This window comes from Mauremys mutica, chromosome 11 (assembly GCF_020497125.1).
Source record: "Mauremys mutica isolate MM-2020 ecotype Southern chromosome 11, ASM2049712v1, whole genome shotgun sequence".
Lineage (NCBI taxonomy): Eukaryota > Metazoa > Chordata > Testudines > Geoemydidae > Mauremys > Mauremys mutica.
In genome coordinates, this window is record NC_059082.1 from 14,751,712 (window position 1) to 14,777,284 (window position 25,573).

Here is a 25,573-nt window from a genome sequence, read left to right on the forward strand (position 1 = left end):
AGTCCTGCCAGGTCCTGTTACCCTCCTGCCAGCTCCCAGCTCTGCAGGCAGAACCAGACCCTCCTCCTGGGCCTCTGAGTTTATGGCTTTTCCTGGCTCCTGATGCCGCCCCAGAGCAGAGGAATTTTCCTCTTAAGCGGCTGCTTTGCCGCAGACCTTTCGTCCCAGGAGCAGCCGTCACCGCTGCTCCTCTCTGGGCAAGGAGGCTGCAGCTGGAGTGAATCCGACTCTAATCCCAGGCCCCAGAGCATTCACAGAGATAAAAGGGAGCTGGGCAAGCAGAGGGAGTTCCCAGGCTGCAGCGAGTGCTCTCGGAGCACAAGGGCTCTGAGCTGAGTGAATTGGGTGATTATGGTGATAGATTGAAGGGGGCACTCAGGGAACTGACAGAGTTCCAGGCCAGTACCCAGCTCCAGACAGCAACCCGGCCTCCAGCTCAGCGCTGCTGCTGGCTGCGTAAGCAGAGCCCAGGAGATGCGCCATGGAGGGAAGCGGCTGAGGCCGTGCTACACTGGCAGGCTGTGTGGGGGCAGTGGGTTTGAAGCAGTGGGGACATGAATCCCAGGGCATCCCCTATCCTCCATGAACTTCCCTTGGCTCTTTCCAAGGAGACACAGGCTTGGGAAGTGCCAAAGGGAGTGATGTGGGCTGCAGCCGCAGGCAGAGGAGCAGGGCAGAATCCTGTTCCATGTTCAGCACTGCACCAGGTGAGACCCGAGTCACAGACCCAAATAAGCAGGTGGACACTCATGAGTTTCAGCTGGTTTTAATACTGTCAGACACTCCTACAGGGTGCGCTGCCTTCCCATCCAAGACTCACTCATGCCATCACTTACACCAAAGGACCCATCTCCCTCCAAAACACACGTGAAGAAGGTCCAGCTCTGTATTGCGCTTCAAGTCCCTGCCAACGGGACTTATCCCAAATCTAGAGCCTCTGCTCAGCCAGGTGCCAAGCCGTTGCCATGCTGTGAGGTCAGTGAGGGGCCCGCCCTCCGAGGAAGTTGCTGTGCCCATCTGTCCCCACTCTCTCTTGTGGGTAGCGTGCATGGATGGGCCCACGTTGCCATCCCGAAGCACTCAAGTATCATGAGACAGGCCCCCTAAAATACAAGATTGGCTTAAAAATCCTGAGATTTAAAAAAGACTCAAATTTTGGCTTAAAATTTTTGAGATGTAAAAAAGAATCAATGTTGGGTTCTTCTGGGTTTGGAGCATTTAATGGTCATGTTTTCAAGCTTTTCTCTGCAGCCAATAGGACCAGAATCTACTTTTTGTTTTTCTTTAAATGAGAGATGAGATTCTCCTGTAAATCACCTGACCCCAGGAGCTGGGGCTTTGAGAAAACACCAAATAGCATGAGACTCACAATAAAATCAGGGGAACTGGTAACTGAACCAGAAGGTCAGGGGCAGGCACCCAGGACTGCGTGTTGACAGGCTGCAATGGGCACCAATCCCGTTGAGGGCAACCTCTGCCCAATGATGGGGGAAGAGTTATAAAGACCCCGCTGAGCTTGGGCCCTCTTTCCCAGAATTAACATCCCGGGACTGTCCCTGGGAAAGCAAGGGGAGTTACTATGCAAGCTGAGCAGCCTCAATGGGAGGTGGCTAGGGGCCTTGTCAGATCAGCAGGGTAGAGTAAACTAAGTGTCCTCCCACACACACACTCAGGACAGACCAGATGCTCCAAGGACCCTGGAGCGCTCCAGCAGAAGCTTGGTTCAGAACCAGCACAGAACACCCTGAATCCCCATCCCAGGCTCTTTCATGTGTCATGCAACTTGCCAGTTGCCTCTGTGCCAAGGATCGTACTATGGGGTTTGCTGTCTGCTAGGGAGTTCCCTGCACCTGAGCAAGGTTGGAGGAGGGTTTCAAAGCTCCATACCAGAAACCCAGTTTGCTCTGTGTGCCACTCCTGCCTTGCACTGCTCTGCCCTGTCCTTAGATGATGGAATTGAGGAAACATCAGAAAACATGGCTGGAGAATCTCTAGGTTCTCCTTTAGCTGGGCACCATGATGGGACTCAGTACTGCGAAACACCATGGACAAACTGTGTTTGTTGGGGCTGGCCTTTTGGCCTACAGGAGGGTTTGGGCTGTGGACTTCACCATAATGCACTACAATGGCTGGAGCCCAGGAACAATGGCTGCCTGGGCAGGGGCACGAGGCTTCACTTCTGGGTGGCAGTGGGGGATGAGAACCTTGTGGTGACTGGCAGGTTGCCTGATCAGAAGTGATGCTCATGGGACTACAAGTAAGTGGGAAGGCAGATAGCACTTGCCCTGTCCTCGTGCACGCAGTGTTTGTGAGCGGCATGTGTACCGGTGTCCGCCCTGGAGCATTATTGGCAGGTGCTGGACATTGGGTCAGTCACTGTTGGCCACATTCCCAGCCCCACCAAGATTTTACAACAGAAATTACACATGTTCCCCCCTTTGTGCCCATGCGCCCTGCAGGAGAAGGGCAGTTTCTGCAGTGCAAAGCCAGAGGCCCTGTGGGTACAGATTCCCAGCTGCCAGCTTCTCCCCGCCTGGAGCCCTGTGACTTCTGACTTGATCTTTGCCCCCGCCTCTTCTCATCACTCCCTTGGCACTATGCTGAACTGAGAGGACCCACAGCAACATTGCTGCGAGCAGCGGCCTGCAAGGAGGCGGTGATCAGTGCACTCAGGGGCAACAGATTCTTTCCGAGGGCCCTTCTGAATTACTTTAGGAGCCAAAGAACTGGAAGCTCCCTCTCCCCTCGACACGCACGTCACGGGGAAGCCAGCTACCTGCCTATGCTTGAGAGACAGAGGCCATGAGTGGAGGGGCCTGCCCCGTCTCCAGGGCATCTCACTCAAAGGCTCCCCTGAACGCTGAAAGTGATGGAGACAGAAGAGCTCTCGATTGCTAAGGGCCCTTCAGTGGAAGCGGCGCTAAAAGGGGGAGTAGTTTTCAGGATCTGATGGAGGTTGCTAGGGCCTCTGTCTGCAGGGAGCCCCGTAAGGGCCTGGATGGGAAACACCTGGACCAACATGAGGGGCTCAGAGGGGAAGAGCCCCTCATCTGGGACAGCCCCCTAAAGTGCAGAGCTGTGGGCCCACAGAGCTCCAGGGGCCTCTGCGTGTTAGTGCAAGTATGGTAGCCCCACCAATGCGGGGCCATCACATGCTCTTCTAAAGCAAAGGCAAGGGGGACCCAGAGCCCTCCCATGAGATTTCTATCAGCTTCAGCTACAGTCATGCACTCACTGCCCCTCTCCAACCCTCCCCACTGCCAGACCAGGAACCAGACACAGACGTCGTAGTGGGACAGCGTGGGTGAGACACAGAGAGGGGGATGTTACAGCAGCAGGCGTGCAGGGGAAAGGCCAGGAGTGGGAGGCTGGGGGTGTGGGGGCGGCAGCCCAGTCCTTGCCTTCCACGCCGCCGTCCCCAGCAGACTACTCATCACAGCCCAGCAGCTCCATGCGCAGCGTGATGCGGTTGTGCCACGCCACGGGCAGGATGCGCACAAAGCGGGCGTAGAAGGGCACGTCGAACACGTTCTTCTTGTGAGAGGTGTTGTCATAGTTTCCTTGGAAGATCTGCAGAGGGAGGGGAGGAGCCATTAGAACGAGGAACTGGCCCTGCCAGGGGAGAGGGAGCAATGCCGGGTTGCAGGCACTGCGGGAGAGGACACACTACAGGATCACAGGCTGATGGGGAGCTGCCCAAGTGCCCTGCTGAGCAGTTCCCCCCCGCCCCCATACACAGCAAGGATGGTCAGTATCAGGGTCCTGCCACATCTACCTCATTAAACCCCAGGTACAGCTGCTCTTCTCTCCTGCCCTTCCAAGTACTGTGGTATCACCAGCAGCTCCCTGGTTAGTTAAACCACTCTTCTGACCCTTTGTCATCACTGTCTGGGCGCCTTCTCATTCCAGCCCCTTGGGAATGCTGGGATTTGTAGTTTCCCCCTGTGCTACCGAAGCCCCTATCCTGCACCCACCTTGCTGCTGTTTGTCCTGTTGTCCTTGTAAACGGTCCAGGACGTCCCATCATCACTGTAAGCCACTTTGTAGGCCGCCACATACTGAATGTGCCCAAAATCCCGAGCCCCTTGGGTGACGACGCCGGTCACCTTCTTCTGAGTCCGCAAGTCGATCTGCCAGAGATATGGGCTTTTTCAAAGGACGTCCGCTCGCTTTGCCCCAAAAGCAAGGCGGGTCCCAAGCAAGCTGAGAGTCAGGAGCTATGCAAGCCTCGCCCATGCAGCTCTGCTGATGGCCCTCAAGCCTGACAGCAGCTCCTGTGCTATTCCAGTTCTGGGCTCTGCATGTATCCACTCCAGCTCTGTGCATCTTTGCTAAGTGAAGCTCCACCACTGCCGAGGACAGCCCACTGCACGCATCACATAGCCGACCTGGCAGACTGGGAACATGGGCAGATTCTGCCCCCACTCCAGCCCAGTGCCTTGAGGGGGTGGAAAAGTCCCCTGAGGAATACCCCATGCAGGGATGGCATAGAACCGACAGAGGCAACCCTACACTCCTGCCTGGTATACAGGTGTGCTGGGGCGTGGCCAGAGGCAGGAGTGGGCAGCTCAGGGTTAGGAGAGGGAGTGGCTAGGCCTCTTTGTGCTCCAGCTATTCTGGGCTGCAGAGCAGTCACACAAGTCATGCAATGTGCACCAGGCCCCAAAGCAGCCCCCAATTCGGCATGCAAAGCTTCCTTTGCCTTCCCCCAGCCTGGGTGCCATGGCTGGTGCTGAGCCTCCTCATAGGTGGGCAGGGAACAAGGAGGGAGAGAACAAGGCTGGCCTGGAGCCAGGCAGGAGCCAGGTTACATAAGAGTCTGAGCCAAAAGATCTCATATAGGGCCAGAGACACCCCAGCAAAGGGAGGAGCTGGTAAAGGGACCTGTCTGGGATGCTACAGCATTACAAGGAAGATCAGATAAAGGCAAATGCTGGGGAAAGGTTTGTTCTGGAGGGCCCAGCCTGGGTCCCAAGGGCAGGACTGACTGCTGAGCTCCCTAGACTCTCTGGCATGGAGGGATGGCACCTCGCTGTCCCTGCCCGAGCTGCACCCACAGAGGATTCTGAAATCACCTGAGGAAGGAGCTGGGGGCTGGGCTAATGACAGGAAACCTGACAGATTCCTGCTCTGCAGGAGTCTCTGGCCCCTCCTGTAGCCCACCCCTGGGCCAGCAACCAAACTGTAGGCAGGCTTTGGAGTAACCACACTGGCTTCAGGAGGGGATGAGAGAGCTTCCCCTGTGGTTCACTCTGCTGGCTGGAAAACCAGCACAGAGCAGGAAACAGGCCAAGTGGCAGCCAATTCTGAGCTGGAGGGTCAGGCATGTGGCAGAGGAGCTAAGCCAAGCTCCCATAGGCTGATCCACGCAGAATGGGGATGCCGATCTTGAGGGAGGAAGGGTGCTGTGGGGGGATGCCACAGGAGATAGGTGGTGGGGCTGACAAGGGTTTCTGCTGCCCACTCCAAGCAGCTTCCAGCCACTCATACAAATGGTTAGATCTAGGGGTGCAGCAGGGACCCCTGGAAAACAGGGAGGGAAAGAAAGAGGGTGAGAATGGGAAGAGGGAAAGTTGGGGGGAGGGGAGTCCAAAGGGTCTATGAATCCCTGGCTGAGATTCCTTTGCCATCCCAGATGCACAGAACACAGCAAACACATGGCTTTTTTTAAACAATAAGGCTCCAGCCACTGCTTGTATTCTGCCCAGTATCCAAGCTCCCCTCCCTGGAACCTGGTAACCCCAAAAGCATCCAGCCCTTCACAATAGGAATATGTGGCCACTCAGGCAACTGTAATGGACTATTAGCCCCATTTTACAGATGGAGAAACTGAGGCTGAGAACTCAGGTGCCTTGCCCAAGGCCACAGAGTGAATCAGAATGAGTTTTGCTATTGGAGCTCATGTACTCCTGGCCCAAGGGCCTATGCTCACATCACCAGACTTCCCTACCTCCCTGCTGGGAGAGCCACTGTGGCGTGATGGAGACACACCTGCAGCCACTCAGACTGGTCGTTGCTGAGTGCAGTCCAGGCATTGGTCTTGCCTGTCTTATCCAGGCGGGCGTAATGTGGGTACCAGGTGAAGCCATTGATGCCCCATGTCTTGTAAACGCTGGAGGCTGTGATCTGCTGGTCAGAGATCAAGCGGGATTTCATGCCCAGCGGCTCCGAACAACCTGCCATGTTGAAATACACTGTAACACAATGGTTTATAGAAACAGTGAAAGGGAGGAGTCCAGCGGCACAGTCATCCCAAACAAACAAAGAGCAGGACCCAGGATTCCCAGACAGACACTGAGCAGGGTCCCAGGAATCCCAGATAAACACAGAGCAGGGACACCAAAGACACAAAGAGCAGAGACCACAAAGGTAGAGGCATAAAAAGCACTGAGCCATGAGCACAGAGCAGGAACCCCAAATATACACAGAGCTGGGACCTCAAAACTCCCTGGCCCTCTCGAGAAGGCAATAGAGGTCGTTGGATTGGGTGGGTTTACGTTTTTCCCAGTTCTGCATTTTATCCTCTGCCTAATTTCCCCTGAGAAGACCATTCACTGTGTGGCAGCGCCCTCTGCTGCAGGAGGGCTATAGGGACAACATTGTCAGTACTGCCCCTCCAGAAATGTGGTTGAAGCCTGAGCCCCCATGTCCAGTCCTTTCCGAGGGCCACTCCTCTCTAAGCACAGCTCCCAGGCTATATGTGCAGAGTCCACTCCAGGGGCAAGGCCCCTTTTCCTTCTGGGCCCAGTAGAAATCCCCAGCCTAGAGAAGCCTCTTGAAAACCACTGCCCTAGGGAAGCAAGCCCCAGGCTGGAGTGTGGAGGCTACCTGAGGCAGGGGAGGGATAGCTCAGAGGTTTTGAGCATTGGCCTGCTAAACCCAGCATTGTGAGTTCAATCCTTGAGGGGGCCATTTAGGAAACTGGGGTAAAAATCTGTCTGGGGATTGGTCCTGCTTTGAGCAGGGGGTTGGACTAGATGACCTCCTGAGGTCCCTTCCAACTCTAATCTTCTATGATTCTTGCGAGCCCCCCAAGCAGGGAAGGTGGAGCAGCAGCACCTAGCTGGATTGTTCCACGGGCCAGTTCACACTGTAACCTTGCAGCCAGGAAGGTGTGACCAGCCCTGCAATTCTCATCGTTACCAGTGGGTGTCACTGTGGTCACTGATGCAGACAAAGAGAAGATTGGTGCAGAGGGGATGGAAAATCAAAGCACAGACACTACTGGAATTAGACTTGAGCTCCCAATGCCAAAGTAGCTGGGCCCAGACTTGCCAGCCAGGGCCACGTCCAACCCCCACCACGAGCATTGGCCACTTTCCCTGAAAGGCTCCAGCTGCACTCCAGACCCTGTGTCCATATAGGCTAATTCCAATTGCTTGCCCTTGGTGTTCCCAGGGATTGGACCCCTGTTCCGGTATTCCTGTGGGGGGCTCTCTCTCCCAGGTTCCTCACCCCTCCCTGTGAGGGACAGGGCCCTAGCAGAGTCCAGGCACTACCAGGGTCATGGCAGGGCTCCGAGAGCGTGAAACATAAGGTGAATTTAGAAAATTCATAGCGCTAGAGACGGAGGCCTCTATCCCCGGGACCAGTTCCAGCATGGGCCATGGCAGGACAAACTTAACACCCCCTCCACCCTGCTCTTGGCCCTTCGCCCCTAAGAGGAGGCTGGTGTCCATGCCCCATTTGATCCTTGCCCTCTGCTGAAGTCCCTAGCTGTGACACGGACGCAGCAATACACCGGGGCCGCCAGGCAACAGAGGCTTGTTCCCAGCCTCCCCAACAGCACTGACTGGACAAACACACAACGTACAACATTTCACCCAGAATAGCAATCCTGGAGCAATGCAGAGACTCGGAACTGGGCCCATTATGCCAAGCACTGCCTAGCACATGTGTCTTGTTAGGAATGCTGAGCTAGCGAGAGAGAAATCTGATTGGCTGAGCCTACCGCTAAGTTACATTTGATCCTAAAGAATTTTGAAAACTCTACAGAAGCTGTTTCAGCCAGCAGGGAAATGATCTCAGCAGCTGTTCAACAGCCGCACAGCAGCGCTACTCAGGGATTTGGGACTGAGTGCAGAAAGATCCTAACTGAGACTGCCTGGGAAGGATTTAGGGAGTAGAAGGTCGTTATCTAGGATGTGATTTGGCTGAGACCCTGGAGTTAATACCCCTGTTCTCACAAAAAGAGCCAACGGATCTTTCACAACTCGGGGTCGTCAGGTGTCGTCAGAAAGGCAACACCTCCAGTAGCACAAAATCCCATAGCACAATCCCATAGTAATGACTCCGAGGTGACAGCACATCCCCTACCAAGTCGCCTGCATCACTCCCTGCAGCACAGCGCCTTCTAGTGCCACATTGGGACACTAAGGTTAGCACTGACAGAGAGAACACCCCCTCCTGAGTCTCAATAGCCAGTTCCTACATCTGGGATATCTTTAGAGGTCACCCATCCAAGCACTGACCCAGCCCAGCATCTGTGATCTGATGAGATCCCAGTCCGTGCTGTGGACATGCACATCCACCCGCCTCAAGAGATCCAACAGACAGGCGTGAGTGCCCCAGAGCAGAAGGCTATATCCTTGGCCCAGTAGACATTTACCATTCAATTCGCAGCCAACCAGCTCAAAGCGCAGCGTGCAGGCCCTGTGACACATCACAGGGTAGATGCGGATGTACTGGGCTGTGATCGGCGGATTGAACATGTTGGACTTCATGCCGTCATTATTCGTGTTTCCCGGGAAAACCTGCAAAGGCACAGGCCAAGATGAGTGTGTTTAGTGGCCAGGAATGGGGGCCAGTATCAAATCCTCTACCCCATACTATTGTCCATAGTAATCCCTGACCCACCAGTCCATTTTTTACCTTGTAGACTCAATAACAAAAGCCATGCGACAGAACAACTCACCACCAACACTGAAGAATGCTTTGGACTCAGTGTTGCCAAACCAAAATGTTACAAGATCATGAGTCAAGCCCCAAAAAACATGAGATTGGCTTAAAAATCATGAGATTGTTTTAAAACAAGAAATGTTGGATTTTTTTTATCCACTTGTCTTGTGTTTGTTTTGTTGTTGTTGTTTTTTGTTTTGTTTTTACCCTTAGAGTACACTGGGGTCACATTTACATGCTTTTCTCTGCAACCATGAGGGTTATAATTTTTTTTTTTTTTATGAAGGCTGAGATTCTCATATAGTCACAGGATCACAGCAGCTGGGGTTTTAAGAAGTACTCCAATTATCACAAGATGTGTGATAAAATCCTGAGAGTTAGTAACTGCTGTCAATTAGTAGGTCACCTTATACATCAGGTGACTGATAGAGAAGTAGATACAGTATAGATGTGCTATTGGTTCTGTAAATATACCCATATTCAGTATTGTACACTGTAGTATATAGTAGAGACGCTTGATTTATTTGTTACCAGTTCAGCCTCTCTAGCAAATTGTTTGAAGACCAGTCCTGTTTCCCACAAACGTATCTGCTGTCAAGACTAGGTCTGTTGGGGCTGAACAAATCATCGACGGCTTTAGGGAGTTGATGTACTCTTCGCTTTGCCTGGTCACTGTCTGCTCTTCTTCTTGTGTGGCTGGTCACCCAAGAAACGGGGCCTGGGCCTGCTCCCTGATAGGTTGACAAACATTTTGAACAGGAGACATACTACCCGGAGGCTGCCCAGAAGCTTGAGAATCAGAGCAAAGCAAACTTGGGGTGTTAGTCACAAATCAGGGATTCTCTGAATGTTGTTGACTAGTTGCTGTGCTCTGTGTAGGCAGGTATAGTGTGTGTCATTTATATTATTATGAAACCGCTGGTATTTATTGCTCTCAATACCTTTCTGAGAACCCCCCGATCCTGTTTGCAGCCTCTGCAATGACACAGCATCTCCTCTGAGCAGACGCCACCCCCACGAAGTGACACAAGGCCCCGCCAGGGCCATAATTTCACAGTGGTAACATGCCCATGTGCCAACACCCCCAGTGCATCGATCTCCTTGCCCCACACTGACACGCCCCCCCCCCACACCTGTTTCCCTCCCGCGTTTGGAGGCAGCAGGTCCATTACTGCAGAACCCACCTTGTCTCGATCCTGGTTCTCGTCCCTGTAGAACACAAACACGCGTCCATCCAGGCTGTGCGCTACTTTGAAGGTGTGAACATACTCGGCCCAGCCCGCACGGCTGGCACCCTGCGTGATGATCCCTATCAGCCGCATCTTCCTCAGCAGGTTTACCTGTGGCATGACATAGGGTATTACTTGGCATTACTTGGATGGGACGGGGAACATGCTACCGAGCCTAACACAGAGTATGGTCTGCGCTATGCCCCTGGCCTCCCAGATCTCCCATAGAGTATTAGTCCAGCTCACAGGGACTCCTGGGAATCAACTCAGCCTCAGCACCCTTGAAAGGGGCTGTCCTGTGGTGGGTGCTCTGTCCATCTGCAGGTTGCCCCATTGTTCCTGTGCTAGAACTCCCCATCCCCACAGCCTCACACCATGATCCCAGCCCTCTGATCAAGAAGGAAAGGATGCCCATCTGTACCACCAGAGAGAGCATTGCTCCAGAGCAACGCAAGGTGTTTCCTGACTGCCTCCTCCCAGGAGATTGAGCATCCTGCATCAAGAAGTGCCAGCTGCCCCCAAAGAGATGGTGCCCTGGGACACCCCCTTCTTATAGTCATGTTAACATTAGGAGGCTTCCCATCTGAAACCGCTACTTCTCCAAGGTGGAGATTTCAGCAAGGAATAGGACAATGGGTTCACATTCCCATTGGCCAACAGAATTCAGAGCAGTCCTCCAGTCCCAGCCCTGGAGCATGGGGAAGTGCTGGTAGGAACTGCCACATGAGAACAAACCAGTGTTCTAACAAGCCCAGCATACTGTGTCCAACACTGGCCAGTGCTTGGTGCTTCAGAGGAAGCCTGTTCTGCAATGAGCTCATGACCCACCCAAGGGAAAGTTTGTGTGTTCCAGCCAGCTGGTACCTGAATCCAGGGGTTCTTGTCATAGTTGCTGGAGGTCCAGGCATTGACAATTCCTTTGTTGTTGAGTCGGGCCAGCTCAGGACCCCAGCGCTGCAGGCCTAGGAACCCATAGTACACAGATGAAGCCGAGAGTTGGGCATCTGCAATGGCCCTTCCCTCCATGCCCAGCAAAACAGCACAGCCTGGAGGGGAGAAGGGGAAACGGGGAAAGAAAGGGGAGGGAGATTGGGAATGAAAAGGAAGAGGGGCAGGTCACCGGTAAAGGAAGGACAAGAACAGAGAGTAAGAGGAGAACAAGAGAGAAAGAGAAGGTGACACTCTGACCATCACATTCCTGGTTCTCTGGAGAGACCTCTTGTCTCATGGGCATGAAATGGAAACTAGACCAGAGCAGGGACCTTCACTGCCCACTTGGGGCACTGGTTTGGTGTCTCATTAAAATGAGAAGGTGGCTGGTATTTCCTGCTCCCCAGCCACATCTGGCTTTACCCTAACCCCTCAACACAGCCATGCCCTCAGCACTTCCCGGACCAAGATTGTTCAGGCCCAGTTGGTCAGCAACTGTCTTGAACACTCTCAGAGAAGATGTCCAGGTGTGTGCAGAGCTCTCCATGCAGATTTTCACCACCATCACAGGCCTGGACAGCCTGAAGAGGGAACGCTCCTTGTATGAACCTCCCTTCTCCACAATCCAGGCACCACAGCTGTCCCATCACAGCAACAAGATGTAAAGAGATCTGAAAAGGGAAAGCCCCCTCTGTGATGGGTTATGATCCAGTCTCTGGGACTATCCCAGAGTCATGAGATGTGAGAAGAGCAGGAGATCCTCCATAGGAGATTCAATGCTCTCTCCGGGTTGCCTCCTCCAGCACTAATTTCATTAGCACTGGGCTCTCCAGTGTCATAGGGCTCATGGACAACAACGGAGCTGACTTCAAAAGCCATCAACCTCCGTTTTTCCTAATGCCAACCAACAAGGCCTCCTTTGTGCTTGCGGGTACTGCTGAGAGCAGAGCGGGGCAATGGGACGTTTTCGGGGGGGCGGGGGCAGGATCTGTAGCTGCTTGTCACGGTCAGGGACTTACGGACATGGCAGGTCTTCCCCAAGAATGGAGAGGGGCATTTGCAGGCATAGTCACCATTCAGGTCTAGGCAGGTGCCTCCATTTTTGCATGGCTGTGAGGAGCACTCATTCACGTCTAGGGGAGACAGGAGTGAAGAAGATGAGAGAGAGACTCTGCCCCCGAGTCTCAAACCCAGCACCACATGGTGGGACAGGGAGTCCTGTCACCCATGCAGAGAGTTATCAGCAGGCAGCTGCTCTGGCAAGCTAAGTGAGCATTTTAATCCAAACTGCATTCATACCAGCCCTCAGGTGCATGCCAGGAGGCTTGTAGAAGTGGAGTTCAGCTGAGATGCCCAGCTATGCCACTGTGGGAGGGAGCCTCTCCTACCGGAGTGGACTGGGCTTAGGGGCACTGGTTCTTCTATGAATCTGTGTGAAGCTCTGGGGAGGGTCCCACTCTACACTGCAGATGATGCACAAATTCCCCTCTGGAGCAGGCAGAGCCCCAGGTGTCCTAAAAGCAGAACTGCCATTGACCAGGCTATGGTTAAGATGCAGAGGCCAGACACACCCATTGCACAGCCTTCTCCCTCAGTATCTTTCTCATTTCTATAGTTCTCTCAGTGCACTCAGTGCTGAACCCTGCATCCCACCTGGTGCCAGCCCCTGCATGCCACCTGGCTCTGGTCCGACATTGTACTCATCACCTGGCCCCACATCCTACCAAGAGTTGGCAATCGCATCCTACCTAGTACCTCCATCTCTTCTGGCACCTCCCCACATCCCACCCAAGACCAGTCCCTGCATCTCACTTGGTGCTGGCCTGCTTATCCCAAGTGGCACCAGCTCCCACACCCCACCTCATGCTGGTCCCTAGGGCTCCCCTTCCACTCCAGCTCCTAGATTTCCAGGGGCTGCTTCAGGACCAGCGATCCAGAGCAGATCTTGACAGCTGGGCTGCTGCAGAACGGATGGAATCACATAACCCCTGCCAGCGGGCACCAGAGCCAGCATGTCGTTTCAGAGGCACGTGAGGGGAGAGTCATCATGCGAGGCTGCCCAGTGCATTCCCAGCAGCTCAGGGTGAGAAACATCTGAGTTGGTGGAAACAAACCCAGTGGGGTATTTTGCTGGATTAGTCACTTACACACAGTCCAACAATATGTGAAAGGTAACTGGGTTACATACACAAACACAATCCACCCCATGGACACCTGGTCTCCATGCTCCCCTCCCACCTTGGCAGCTCCTCCTGCAGGGAGGTCTTTTGTCATGTCCCCATCTCCCCCAGAGCCAGTGCTTGGTGCCACCCTCGCAGAAGCAGCCCTTACTCACTCTTTTGGCAGTGGGTGCCTGCATACCCCGCAGGGCACTTGCAGACATATTCCAAAAAGACATCGCCCCGGTTGGGCACTAGCTGGCACTCGCCATTGTTATGGCAGGGATTAGGGTGGCAGGGGCCTGGGGAAAGAAACAGAGGAAGCAAACAGTTGTCAAATGGGACCAGGGAAAGGAAGAATCCACACGGTTCCAGGGCTGCAGGGCTCTGGCACAAGCATGTCTGTTACTGTGACTTGGTGACCCTGTAGGCTAAAAGCCTAATGGGAAGAAATTGTCTGAAGTAAAATTGCACTCCTCTCAAGTAAAACTGTTCTCCATTTTGCTTATTTTGCCTTATACTCCATTTTGCTGGTTTTGAATTAGTAAGAAGAAATTGTAGCCTTGAATTCATAAATTGTTCTGAGTTTATTCTTTGTTGATTGTGTTAACATTCGCTCTTAGAAGGATAGAAGTTTTATGGCTGTAATTGCCTTATTTACGGTTTGGTGTGAATGAAGAATGTCTGGTGATTGACTGAGACAGGACAGCTGGGCCGGATGGTCAAGAAGGGAGTGGAGGAGTCAAGAGGCACCAACTTTATTAGGGGATAGCAGATTGACAACCCTAAAGCAAAGGCATACACCCCAAGGACAAGATAAGGAGCTGAGCCAAAGGGACAGATAAGAAACAGCTGCGGATCCTCCCGGGAACAAATCAAAATAATGCTGAACAGCAACCTTGAATACCTCATGATTGACAGCTCCAGTGTGACACAGGAAGGTCCACAGACTTGTATGGGAACTTATCACCATGAAAGAAGGGTGTATTGCCATGGGACTTTGGGTTCGTTCTGAATCAGCATCGGAGCTTCGAACGTGTTCGACAGAGCCCAACTCCCCCTCCCTCATGTGCAGTTTCAGCTGGCCACTGGAACTGACCGAGCAACACTAAGGACTGGTAACTATAAGATCCAGCTGCAGAACTTTTTTGGAGGGTGGGTGTGAGAGTAAGTGAATGAATGGAAGCACATGCTGATTTCAATGCTCAAACTGTACTCTCAATAAACGCAGCGTATTGCCTTATCCCCTTTTAAAAGATTCCGTTTGCATCTTATAAGCCTAACAACCCCAAGTCCTGCATGGATCGGACATAACTGCATTTGGCTCTTGGTTAGTGCTCCTGCAGTGTGTGTGAATCTGGTACAAGCCTGCACTGGTTGTCATCAGTGTTTGAAACTGGGACCTTCAGCTCCATAACAGAGATCTCTACCACTCCATTGCCAGGTAGCAGTAGTACGATGTTATCCTGCAGTAGACCAATCACTAGAGAAATGCATGACACGTACTTTGACAGTCTGTTAGTTATTTCCCCATGAGAAGAAGCTCATCCTAAGAGTCTAAGATCTACCTGTGTTCATGTCCTTGTTATAGGCACCAGTTTTATAACACCACCCTGCACAGATCATCAGCAGGGTTGGAACTTGGAAGCAGCCAGTGGACAGGGTCATGACATGGGAACTTTGCTACGTGCTAGTGCCCCCAAGGCACACGTGGATCCAACAGATCCATGCACTTTGCTGTGTTATTGCTGATGCATCACAATCACATTCAGATGAGAGTCCAGTCTCGGAGCATCTGGACCCGCCTCCCGCATGGGCTGTACCTTTCTCTGTGTCATTGCAGTCAATCCCAGTGAAACCTTCAGGGCAGATACAGAAGAACGGAGTCTCATTGCTACCAGTCAGGCAGGTACCCCCATTCTCACAGTGGTTCACATCACAGACGTCACCTGTAACCAAGACCACAAGTCATTACAAACACTAACTGCCAGGGAAACCACACATGAGCCAGCTACAGACCCAGGTTTTTGACTGAAATCTGATCTTGCAGGAAAATTCAAACGCAGATACCCTGCCTTTACGGAGCTCGTCCATGTTACTTTGGGTGCAGCACAGTCTGAAGTGCAGTGGCACAGCGGAGTGGGGGGCCCCAGGCTGGGTTCACACAGACGCTCAGGCAGAGCTATGTAGGGGGTTCCAGGAGTGGAAGAGCAGTCAGGACAGAGGGCACCGGCAGAGCTGGGAGGAGGGAACTTGCCCAGCTCCCACCCTCACAGTGCCCAGGGCCCGACCTACATTCCCAGTGCAGTTCCACAGCGTCTGCCCAGGAGACCAAAGTCCCTCGTAAGTTCCCCAAGGAGTTTCCAGCTCTCCTCTTGTGCCTGAATGTCTCACCCTCCTCCAGCCCTGCAGGGTAATGCCCAAGGGGAGGCGTGCTAGGAGCAGGAGGGCGTGGGAGGCTCAGGGAGAGGGGAACCATCAGTGCCCACTGTTCTGCAACTGGGCCTTTGCTTTGACTCCAGCCACCAATCTTCCCAGCACGTCACCCCACATCTTGCCATTTGACAGTGTCAGTCCCCCATCTCCCATGTCCTGCCCCCTCCGCACCACAACCCCTCCACACCTTGACCATCCTGCACTGGGGGCCAGGGCAGCTGGTTCCTCAGTCTGTGCCCCACGGCTTTGTCCCTAGGCAATCTGTTTTCCATCACGCAGATCTCACTCTTTGGGACCATCCCTATTATTCAGCCTAAATGTGCTTTGCTCCAACCCATTCCTCCTAGTTCACTGGGCCAGGGGCAGCTGTGAAATGACCACAACCTTCCTAGGAGGAAGGGGTGGACTCATAGCCAACATTGCCCTCCTTGGGGAGTAAGTGGAGGAGCGAACATTCCTCCTTCCACCCCCTACACCTGTATCCAAGCAGTGCAGGGAGCAGAGCGGAGTGGGGCAAGCTGAATTGGGCGCCAGATGCACTCACCCCAGGAATCAGATGGGCCAAGCATCTGATATTTCAGTTAAGACGATTTATATTTGTGAAAGACTGAAAAACCGGCATCTCCTAATGAACAAACACTCTGGAAGCCCAGGAGAGGCTGAGTGGAGCAGAAGGGGTTCAGGCCAGTGGCCTATCACTGCCTGGAGACAGGGCCAGCTGCTGCTCCTCCAAACAGCAAGCGAGCACGAGAGGGGTCAGCCCCCCAGGCGGCTCAGACCTGCCCCAAGAAAATGCATCTTACCCAGAGGGCACTTTCTGTCTGTGTCCATTTCCTGGGTGCGGGGAGAGGCCCCCACGGTCCATCAGGGCATCTGCCCCAAGTAGTTCCCAACAGAAGTCTTCCCACCTGCTTCCACATGCTACCCACCTGCAGAAGGCTCTGTGCAGCAAACCAGCATTTGCCCAGGGCCCCGCTCTGTGAGAGACTCCCTTGGAGATGGAAAATCTCCATTCCTAGGACAGGTGTAGTTCACACAGTACAGGGCAAGCTCCTCCTGCCCCATCCCCTGTCAGCCAGTGAGGCCTCCACACCCTCATGAGGGAAACTCCTCTATGGCCATTCGGCCCCTGGTTTCGCTAATGACACTGCCAGCCAAGAAGCCAATTGTGAAAGTGATTTTGGCTGTGCCTGGGATCTGGGGTTGAAACCCACCAATTCATTTCACACAGTGGGGGAGGGGGCTGACAAACAGCTGGCAGCTGAGTATAACTTCTAGGGCCCTCCATGCCAACCTGGGCGGAATCAAATGGGTGACCCCTGGGTGAAAGGTTGCGTCTCTCATTAGCAAACACTGGGGCAGCTTGTCTCCTGACACCAAGCTTCTCTCTGCCACATCGGCTCATACCGCAGGCGTTAGAGCAGGGGGTTAGCTCAGGTGGAGACCCCAGGGACAACCTCCCCCCCCACACACACACACACACTACCTGTGTGGGTAGTTAATGAGCGGAGAGCTCACTGCCCCAGAGCTGCACTGAACAGCAGGGCTCTCATTAGCCTAAGCCACTGCTCAGGGAGTTATTACTAATTAGTCTTTTAATAGCAAGGGTCCTCAGAACTAATCCCACATCCCAACCCTCCACATCCGCAGGGTGTGCTCCTGGCAGATGGAGCAGGCCAGCCTGGGTTAACTGGAGGGTTCAGAAAAGCTGCTGCTGCTCCTTCAGCCCAGCCGGAGACAGCGGAAGAGCTTGGGCACCAGGTCAAATTGCTGCCTGTGCCGCCCAGCCTGGCTCTGCATGACCTCATCTTCCATCAATGCACTGCCATGAGCTACAACAGAGGAGGAGGAGGGAGATGCTGAAGGGCCAATGGGGCATGGGGATGTCTTTGCCCATTTCATTCATCAAGGAGTGGGGCTATTTACTTGCCCCATGTTCCTCAAGTCTCCTGGGCACCCGGAAACTCAGGATCAAGGACCCTTATAGCCAGCTGGCCAAGGCTCTACACACAGCGCTGGGTCTGTTCACAGGGAGGCACTGGCTACTTCGAGAGACACATGGGTGACAAGTGTGTGTCCCCCAAGCATCTGCTGTGCCAGCTGCCTCCACTACAGGAGCATCTGGTTCACACTGGGGCCGGGACAGGGCAAGGCAGAGGAGACTGGGCTGGAAAGACCACTCTACCGCATTCCTCCCCAGGGCAGGGGCAGAACGGGCCCCAATAAGTTATGCACATTTTAAATATAGCAAGTAACTGAGCTTCCCCCTCCCTCTGGGGATGACTCCTCCTCCTATTTCCAGCAGGTCTCCTTGGCCACACCCCATTGTTAGCAGGCACTGGGAAGGGCCAAATTTTCAAAAGCCCCCAGTGATTTGGGGTGCCTCAGTGTCTGGGACAGCTGGGGACAGATTTTCAGAGCCATGCAGCACCTCCTACTCCCACTGCCTTTGACTGGAGCTGTGAGTGCCCTGAGAATCAGACCCCAACTGTCCCACATTGGGCTCCCAACTGAGACACCCCAAATCACCAGCCACCTTTGGAAATGTTTGCTTATGTGGCCCCAAGAACTGGCAGGGAGGCAAAAATAATGTCCTGTGAGGCTCTGGGCTCCGTATACCAGCCCTAGCCCGTGTCAGTCCAAGACACTGTCTTGGGAGAGGAAAATGGGTGCCCCTCCCACCAAAACTGACAACACAACCTGCAGGCCCCCCACTGCCCCTGTGCCAGCCTCAGTCCCTTACTGCCCCAGGGTCCCTCACTGCTCCAGCGAGCGCCCCTGTCTTTTCCCTCTACTCCCCGTGTTTCATCCCACATCCTGTCCCTCACCTCTCCCATATTCCACCCTCTCAGCCCCTCACCCCATCCCTACCTCCCACCCCCCAAGTACATCCTCTTCACCACTGCCCTGCCTCTCGTCAGCCCTGTGCTCCCAGCATGCCCAGTCCTCCCTTCCCAGCTAAGGGCCCTGCAAACAAGGCAGGGTGTTTTGTTCTATAGGAGGGAAGTGTGGTCTAATAGTTAGAGCAGGGGTCTATCAGCCGGAACTCCTGAGATCTCTTCCCGGCTCTGGGAGAGACGATTGGGGCCTGGGATGTCAGTCAGGGCTATTGGCTTGTGTAGCGAGTGGCTAGAAGCTGGGAGCCAAACTTCCTAGGTTCTATTTACAGCCGCTGGGTGTGAGTCCAGAGCTGTACCCACAGCCTCTCCCTGCCCTGTGCCTCACCTCCCCCTCTGTAAAATGGGGACAGCGATCCTGACTCCAGGACCTGTGCACTCACGCCAGTGCAGCACTCCTGAGGAAAGGTGCTAAGAGCTAGGTGTTAGTGGGGGTCTTGGTGCAGAAATGCTGAGCGTTCGCCCTGCAGCGCCCTACCCCTCCTGCTGTCACCCCCGGGGCCCATTCTCCCAGCTCTCCACAACATCAGCCAGAAGTGGAAGGGGATTTAGCAACTGCTACTTGGCCCTCTCCACCCCCACACCCGGGGACGAGGCGAATCCCGCAGCCAGAGGATCCCAGCGGCAGGCGGGCCAGGCTGGGTATGGCCCCCCCCATTCCAGCGCGGAGACACCCGGGAGATCCTGAAGCAGGGCAGACGGTGGGAGGAGGGAGAGGCCAATGATCCAAACCACAGGCGGAGTGAGGGGGCAGGAGGGGGTGCTGCCCCACAAACGACAAGCCTCAGACAGGTACAGAATTGGCCCCCGCGCACAGCCCCACGGGCCAGACTGGAGCTACCCCCGACCCCCAAATATAGAAGTTAAACTGAGCCTATGAGCCCAACTCACCCGTCACAGCGAAAACCACCGAGACAGCGAGGATGGCACCGAACAGCGTCCGCAAAGGGCTCGATTCCTTCATCTCCCTCCCTTCGGGCTCAGGCTCGGGCTCGCCACTCCGGCTCTACGCCGCTCCCTGGCCCGTCCGGCTGGACTCGCTCCTCAAGTCCGTTTGCGTCCCGACTTCTCCTGCAGAGGGATTAGAGCCAGCGAGTGAGTGAGTCAGACGGGCGCCCTCCCCTCCGAGGCTGAGCCTGCAGATCGCACCCAGCCCCACGTGCTCCAGCCGGCTGGCCAATGACACGCGGCACCCGCCCCAAACAGCCGCGGCGGGCTGCTCCTGGAGCTGGGTGGATGGGTGTGCAGGGGACGGGCCCACGCCTGGGGCAATGCACTCGGAGGCAACGCGAATGACATGGAAACTCCCTTCAGAAGGAAGCGGAGTGAAAGTCCCTCGCTGTTTGGAGGCAGCGCAAGGAGCAAAAGGCAAGCCCAGTGCCAAGGAGTTGTGCAAGAGACATGACTGCATGTGCCCTCACCGGTGCTTACCCCTGGCACCTGTCGGTTTGGCAGTCCATAGCCCCAGCACCTCTGAGCTTGCTGCATCAGTTATGAATGTAAAAAAAAATGTTTGAGTCAGGCCACTTCTTTCATTACAAATTAAGCATTGGTGTTCACCCCATGCACCTCACTCCTGCTCCGCAATATTGCCTGCTATTCCAGTCCTGGGCTCTACACACAGCCCTGCCAATGCCCCTCAAGGCCTGACCTGCAGCACCCTACTGTTCAAATCCGGACCCTCCATACAGCTCTGTCCATGCAGTTCATTCCTGACACGCAGCCCTCAAGCATTTGTGGAAACTGCACTCAGCTTGAAGCGTTGTCAGCTGAATGCTGTGGGGCTGGTGCATCTCTTTGTTCTGTGTTTGTACCGCACCTAGCACAGCAGGCTGGGCCCTCTAGGCACTGTTGCAACACAATAATAAGCAAACCGGCCTTGGATTAAGTTGGACACTTGCCAATGTTTCTTTTAGTTCCTAACTAACTGCTGCTTGTTATAGTGCAAGGGGGAAAGTACATTGGCTTGCACAGACCTATGTTTGACAAAGCCCTGGCTGGGATGATTTAGTTGAGGATTGGTGCTGCTCTGAGTAGGGGGTTGGACTAGATGACTGAAGTCCCTTCCAACCCTGATATTCTATGATTCTGTGTTTAATTAGCCAACATTCATCATCATCATCTACACATAGACTGCTAAGGACCCTTGTGCCTGTCAGAGTGACCAAGGTTGAAGGCTTTGCACCAGGCATTGTGTAGTGAAGTTCCCTGATCTGGCACAGTTCTGTGGATCCACACATCTCTGGGGCAGTCCCAGGTAGGACAGGGCATGTACCCCTTCACACGTCAATGGAGAGTTTGAAAGCACGGTGCACTGAGATGGTTTTGTCCATTGTGATGATGTGGCCAAAGAGCATGCAACACTGCTTTCGAATATAATGAGTGAGTGAAGAAAGGCCAGATCTTTGGGAGACTGTGACATTCGCACAAAGCCAAACCACTTGATGCTCAGGATTTGGTGCTGACAGTGCATAGGGAATGCCACTAGCCATTCCAAGTCTGCCTGTAAGAACATCCAGATTTCTGACCCGTATAGCAATACGGGTAGTCAACATTCAGTCACCGAGAATGTTTTCAATACAGCTTCCATTTTTGTAGGACCTACAAAAACTATGCTTTCTACTCTTCCTGTGCAGCAGCAAACTAACTTACCCTCTTCCTGGAGTTGTGCTGGCATCATCTGGGGAGTGGAGGCACAGGGGAAGGTGTGTCTTTGCAATGAGAGGGTGCTAGATAGAAAGTCTGTGTTTATAAATCTATGACTGACAAATAAATAACGGGCCAAATGGATAGGAGACAATATTTCCCAGTGAATGAGAATAGCGTCTCACTTCATCCAATTATCTCCTTGGCACTGCACTGCATGCCCAGGCACACTGCATGCCCACGTGCAGAGGGAATCACTGCCACAGCAGATCCCTCTCCCTCAGTCCTTCCTAACGTCTGCTTCAATCACATTGTCTCTTGGTGGCACCCCAGTTCACAAAGCTCTTAGACCCCAGGATGGGCCTAGACAAGAAGGGAGAATCGGGGTAGGTGCCAGGGTTGCCAGGTGAGATGCTAACGATCAACCCAAAGCAGATAACAACAAGCCACATCTCTACCCCTTCCAGCCCATCATATGTCTCTTTTCATTAGCTCTTGCAGTCAATGGGAGTCTGTGGACCAAGACAGCAAGATCTGTTATTGGTTGTGGGGAGCTACAAAAGGGTTGCTGATTGGTTATATAAAATCTGGGGATGGGCTATGCTCCTGGGATTCAGTCCCAGCCTCTGTAGCCCGCAACTACTGGCCAGATTTGAGGTCTCCCACGTTTAGGCTGCTGCAGCTCCAAAAGCTCAGGCCTCCCGCAGCACAGTACTAAGGCCCAGGCAGAGCAGTGACCAGGACCCCAGCCCCAGCCCCAGCCCCAGGGAGCAACAGACCAAGACTTGACTGGATGCTCTGCAGGGCAGTGCAAGGCCCTAGCCAGGAGGGCACTGCTGCTGGTTTGGGAAATGAGAGAGCAGGCCAGAAATAGCACATGGGTCTCACCTGGAGCAGTGCCCAGCCACTGGGCCTGCTCCACAGTCAGAGCCGTTAATAACGAAGGTGAGAAATAAAGGGTTACGAGTCTGGCATTGTAGACAAAGTTGCTTAATTAGCAGCCTTGAGGAGTACCAATGAGCTGGCCTAGCATGTGCTCTTTGCAAGGCTCCAGCCTGCATGGCCCCTTTCAGCCCCTGTGTTGGGGCACAGTTTTTCCACTGAGAGCCCTTGTCCCTTGGCATGGTGGTGGAAGCTCATCAGATATGAGAGGCAGCAGGGCACTTCCTGACCGTGGCAGCTGTCTGCAGCACGTGCCCACCTCCTGGCAGGAATATGGGGACAGGGGGCTGGGTAGGGCAGTGCCAGCTGGATGGGTCTAGCTTCACTGCTGCCAAGGCTCAGCAGGAGGGGTGGCCTTTGTGCAGCACAATCCCCCCTTTCTTGTCCCGTGTCAGGCAGGAGAGAGCAGAGGGGAAGGACATCATGGCTCCTGCCACTTCTGGGGAATGGTGGAAATGAACTTCTCAGTGCAGCAAACACGCTGGGTGGGCAGCCTCTGTCTGTGCAGTCTGCGTGGGCCGCCACATCTTCCCAGCCCCCTCTACCCCCCATTAGTTGTGCTCCTCCACCTTGCCCCTGCTCTTCCTGCAGCTCCAGGGGCTCTTCACCCCCCTTTCCCAGGGCTGGGGGGGCTGCAGCAGGGTCCCTGCTCCCTCCTCCAGGCTGGGGGTGCAGCTCCAAAGATTCTCCCCCCATGCCAGGAGGGGAGAGGAGGAGCTGAGGATCTGCCCTGCACTGCTAGCCTCTTTCTGCTCCCTCCTCTCCACCTATGAAGAAGGTGTCAGGCTGCTGAGGGGAGGAGGAGAGAGCTCTGCCTACCTTCTGCAGCAGCCCTGATTGGCTGCTCTTCCCCAGGAGGCAGGCAAGTGGGGCAGGCAGCCAATCAGAGAGGCTTTCCTGCAGGCAGGGTCTGGAGCTTTGGGAGATTAGCGGTCTGGTGCCTCAGCATTACCATTAATTTTACTGCTGTTTATAGTGCTGCTGTTGTCATTGTGGTTTCTCAGTCAATCATCTGATCATCGGCCATGCAAACTTTATTTAGTATTATAAGCAACAATCCTTCCTGAATGGCCCCTGTTTCCTTATGTGCCGGCCTTCTCCCCCATCATATATGCAGAGCAGTTCAGAGTAACAGAAATTGCCCAAGGCACTATGACAGGAGGTACCAGGCATTTGCTGCTCCGTACTGGAGGCCCTGCCACCTTGGCTCAGCCCTATGAAGCTGAAGAGAAGAGCAGCGAGTTTGGATTTCTGGAGTTGCCTAGATAGGGTGACCAGACGTCCCGATTTTATCGGGACTGTCCCGATATTTGCTTATTTGTCCCGTGTCCCGACCTACCTTCGGTCGGGACACAAATTGTCCCAATATTTTGCCTCCACTCACAGGCGGAGCGGAGCCTGGAGGGGGCTCATGCCCCCCTGCCCCGACTCCATCTCTTCCTTGCCCCATTGGATCCCTCCCCAAATCCCCACCCTGGCCCTGCCTCCATCCCCGCCCCCTCACTGCCCCATTGGATCCCTCCCCAAATCCCCACCCTGGTCCTGTCTCTTCCCCAAGCACCCCGCATTCCTCCTCCTCCCCCCTTCCTCCCAGGCTTGCGCTGATCAGCTGTATGGCGGCGCAAGTGCTGGAGGGGGAGGTGGAGATGGAGTGAAGGCAAGCTGGTGGGGGGGGGGCGTGGAGCTCTGGCGGCCGTTTTTGGTTTTTTTTCTCTCCCCACCAGGGGCGGCTCTAGGAATTTGGCCGCCCCAAGCACGCCGGTCCTGCGGCTCCGGGGGACCTCTTGCAGACGTGCTTGCGGAGGGTCCGCTGGTCCCATGGCTCCGGTGGACCTCCCGCAGGCATGACTGCGGAAGGTCCGCCGGAGCCACCTGCCGCCCTCCTGGCAAAATGCCGCCCCAAGCGCGTGCTTGGCGTGCTGGGGTCTGGAGCCGGCCCTGCCCCCACCCCCACCCCCACCCCCCCGCGCGTCCCGATATTTCACCTGTGTGATCTGGTCACCCTATGCCTAGATATGTCTCCAAGGATCATGTGCTGGAAGAACCAGTAGTCAGAAGGGCTAGGAGCAGTCAGAGGCCAATCTAGGCCCAGCAGGCCAACTAAAAAGGGCTGGCTGTTTATCAAAGGCCAGTTCAGGGTGAAGCTGTGGCAGGGACCTAAGAAACCTACCCTGGTCAGGGGCCTACTGCTGACAGTACATTTGATTGGATCAGCGAAGGACTGTTGGATTACATTATGGCCTTTCATGGCCAGGTGGCCATTTGGAGTTAAGGGATAGGCCCACACCAGTTAAATAAATCCCAGGAGCACAGCCCTATGTCACCCATGCCCAGGAAACATAGGGACCTATTAGCCACCTATTCCCCTCCTAGCATCTCTATCTTCTGCTGGTGGCATCACAATCAATGACTGCTGTCATGAAGATGACTCCACAAAGAGAGGAGGTCACTTCAGCTGGAGGAGAAGCTGTAGGAGGAAGTGGAGCAAAGAACCTGCTTTTTGTAGAAGCACCCAGTACTGGGGTAATTATTGTTGTTGTGTTCAGAGCACGCTAGGCAGCTGGGAGCCTGAGAGAAAAGAGGCCAGAAAGGAGAACCCAGAAGTGGGTGGGGTGAGGCTCCCGGAATTGTGAGTCACTGTACAAAGGTGTTTACCCTGTAACTCAGCTACAGAGGCAGCTCTAGGGAGATGGATGGTCTCTTAAAAGAATAAAAAGCAGCATCTTTTCCTTCAGTCCCTAAGGACATAAATGCCACTGTGTTCCTGGCAATAAACAGGGGAATGAGTATTTTTTAAAATGCCATGGGGAAGCCAGATTGTCCCTAACTAAGATAGAGTTCAAAATGTTCCAGGAAGCAACAGTGGCTTGTTAACAGAAGACCTGTGAAAGGGAGTGACAGACTCCAAGGAATCATAGAAGTTAGGTTTGCCCATCACCTTCCAGCTTTATCTCCCTGAGCCCAGTGAATGAATACACATCCCATGCACCAGGAATTAAATAGGAGAGTAACTGACCTGTAACGTAAAAGAATAAATCAGCTATGGATGGAGGCAGCTTCTATGTACTCTAAACCGAAACCAGGTTTCCCAGAGCAGCCAAGCCACCTGCAGGGGATGGGTTATTTAAAAGATTTTTGAGGGGAAAGGTCAGTTGCATCCTGCTGCAACAATCCAAGCTCCATCATGGAAGGCTTTATTGCTAGGTTTAGTTTCTTTTGCATCTGCTTCCACCAGGTCAAAGTATACTCTTACCCCTTTCGACCCAAGCGGTTAGCCAAAATCCAGGGCTTGAGGATTGTTTCAGTTAGGAGGAGAAATTGATGATGGAGCCGTGTAGTTCTTTGATGCAATCCTATTTAATTACCAAGAATATACAAAGTCAGGTTTCTGTTTCTCTGAACTCAGGAGGACTGGAACAACAGTTTGCTCACAGTT

At 54.0% G+C, this 25,573-nt stretch overlaps 1 protein-coding gene across 4 annotated transcripts; it reads right to left on the reverse strand.

Annotated features, from left to right (window-relative positions):
• Window positions 1–750: 750 nt before the first annotated feature.
• MFGE8 (milk fat globule EGF and factor V/VIII domain containing) lies at window positions 751–19,657 on the reverse strand. 4 transcript variants are annotated; one of them, XM_044979681.1, is made up of 11 exons: window positions 19,441–19,657; window positions 15,040–15,165; window positions 13,393–13,518; window positions 12,077–12,190; window positions 10,992–11,173; window positions 10,083–10,238; window positions 8,609–8,753; window positions 5,992–6,194; window positions 3,975–4,130; window positions 3,402–3,570; window positions 751–1,103 (listed from the first exon to the last, which is right to left on the reverse strand). In XM_044979681.1, the coding sequence occupies exons 1-10, from the start codon at window positions 19,511–19,513 to the stop codon at window positions 3,427–3,429; spliced, it is 1,425 nt and encodes a 474-aa protein (XP_044835616.1). In that variant the 5' UTR covers window positions 19,514–19,657; the 3' UTR covers window positions 751–1,103; window positions 3,402–3,426. The 4 variants fall into 4 exon arrangements, with proteins under 4 accessions (XP_044835616.1, XP_044835615.1, XP_044835618.1 ...); XM_044979680.1 differs by having other exon boundaries at window positions 751–3,570; window positions 19,441–19,656; XM_044979683.1 differs by having other exon boundaries at window positions 751–3,570; window positions 5,992–6,176; window positions 19,441–19,655.
• Window positions 19,658–25,573: the final 5,916 nt, after the last annotated feature.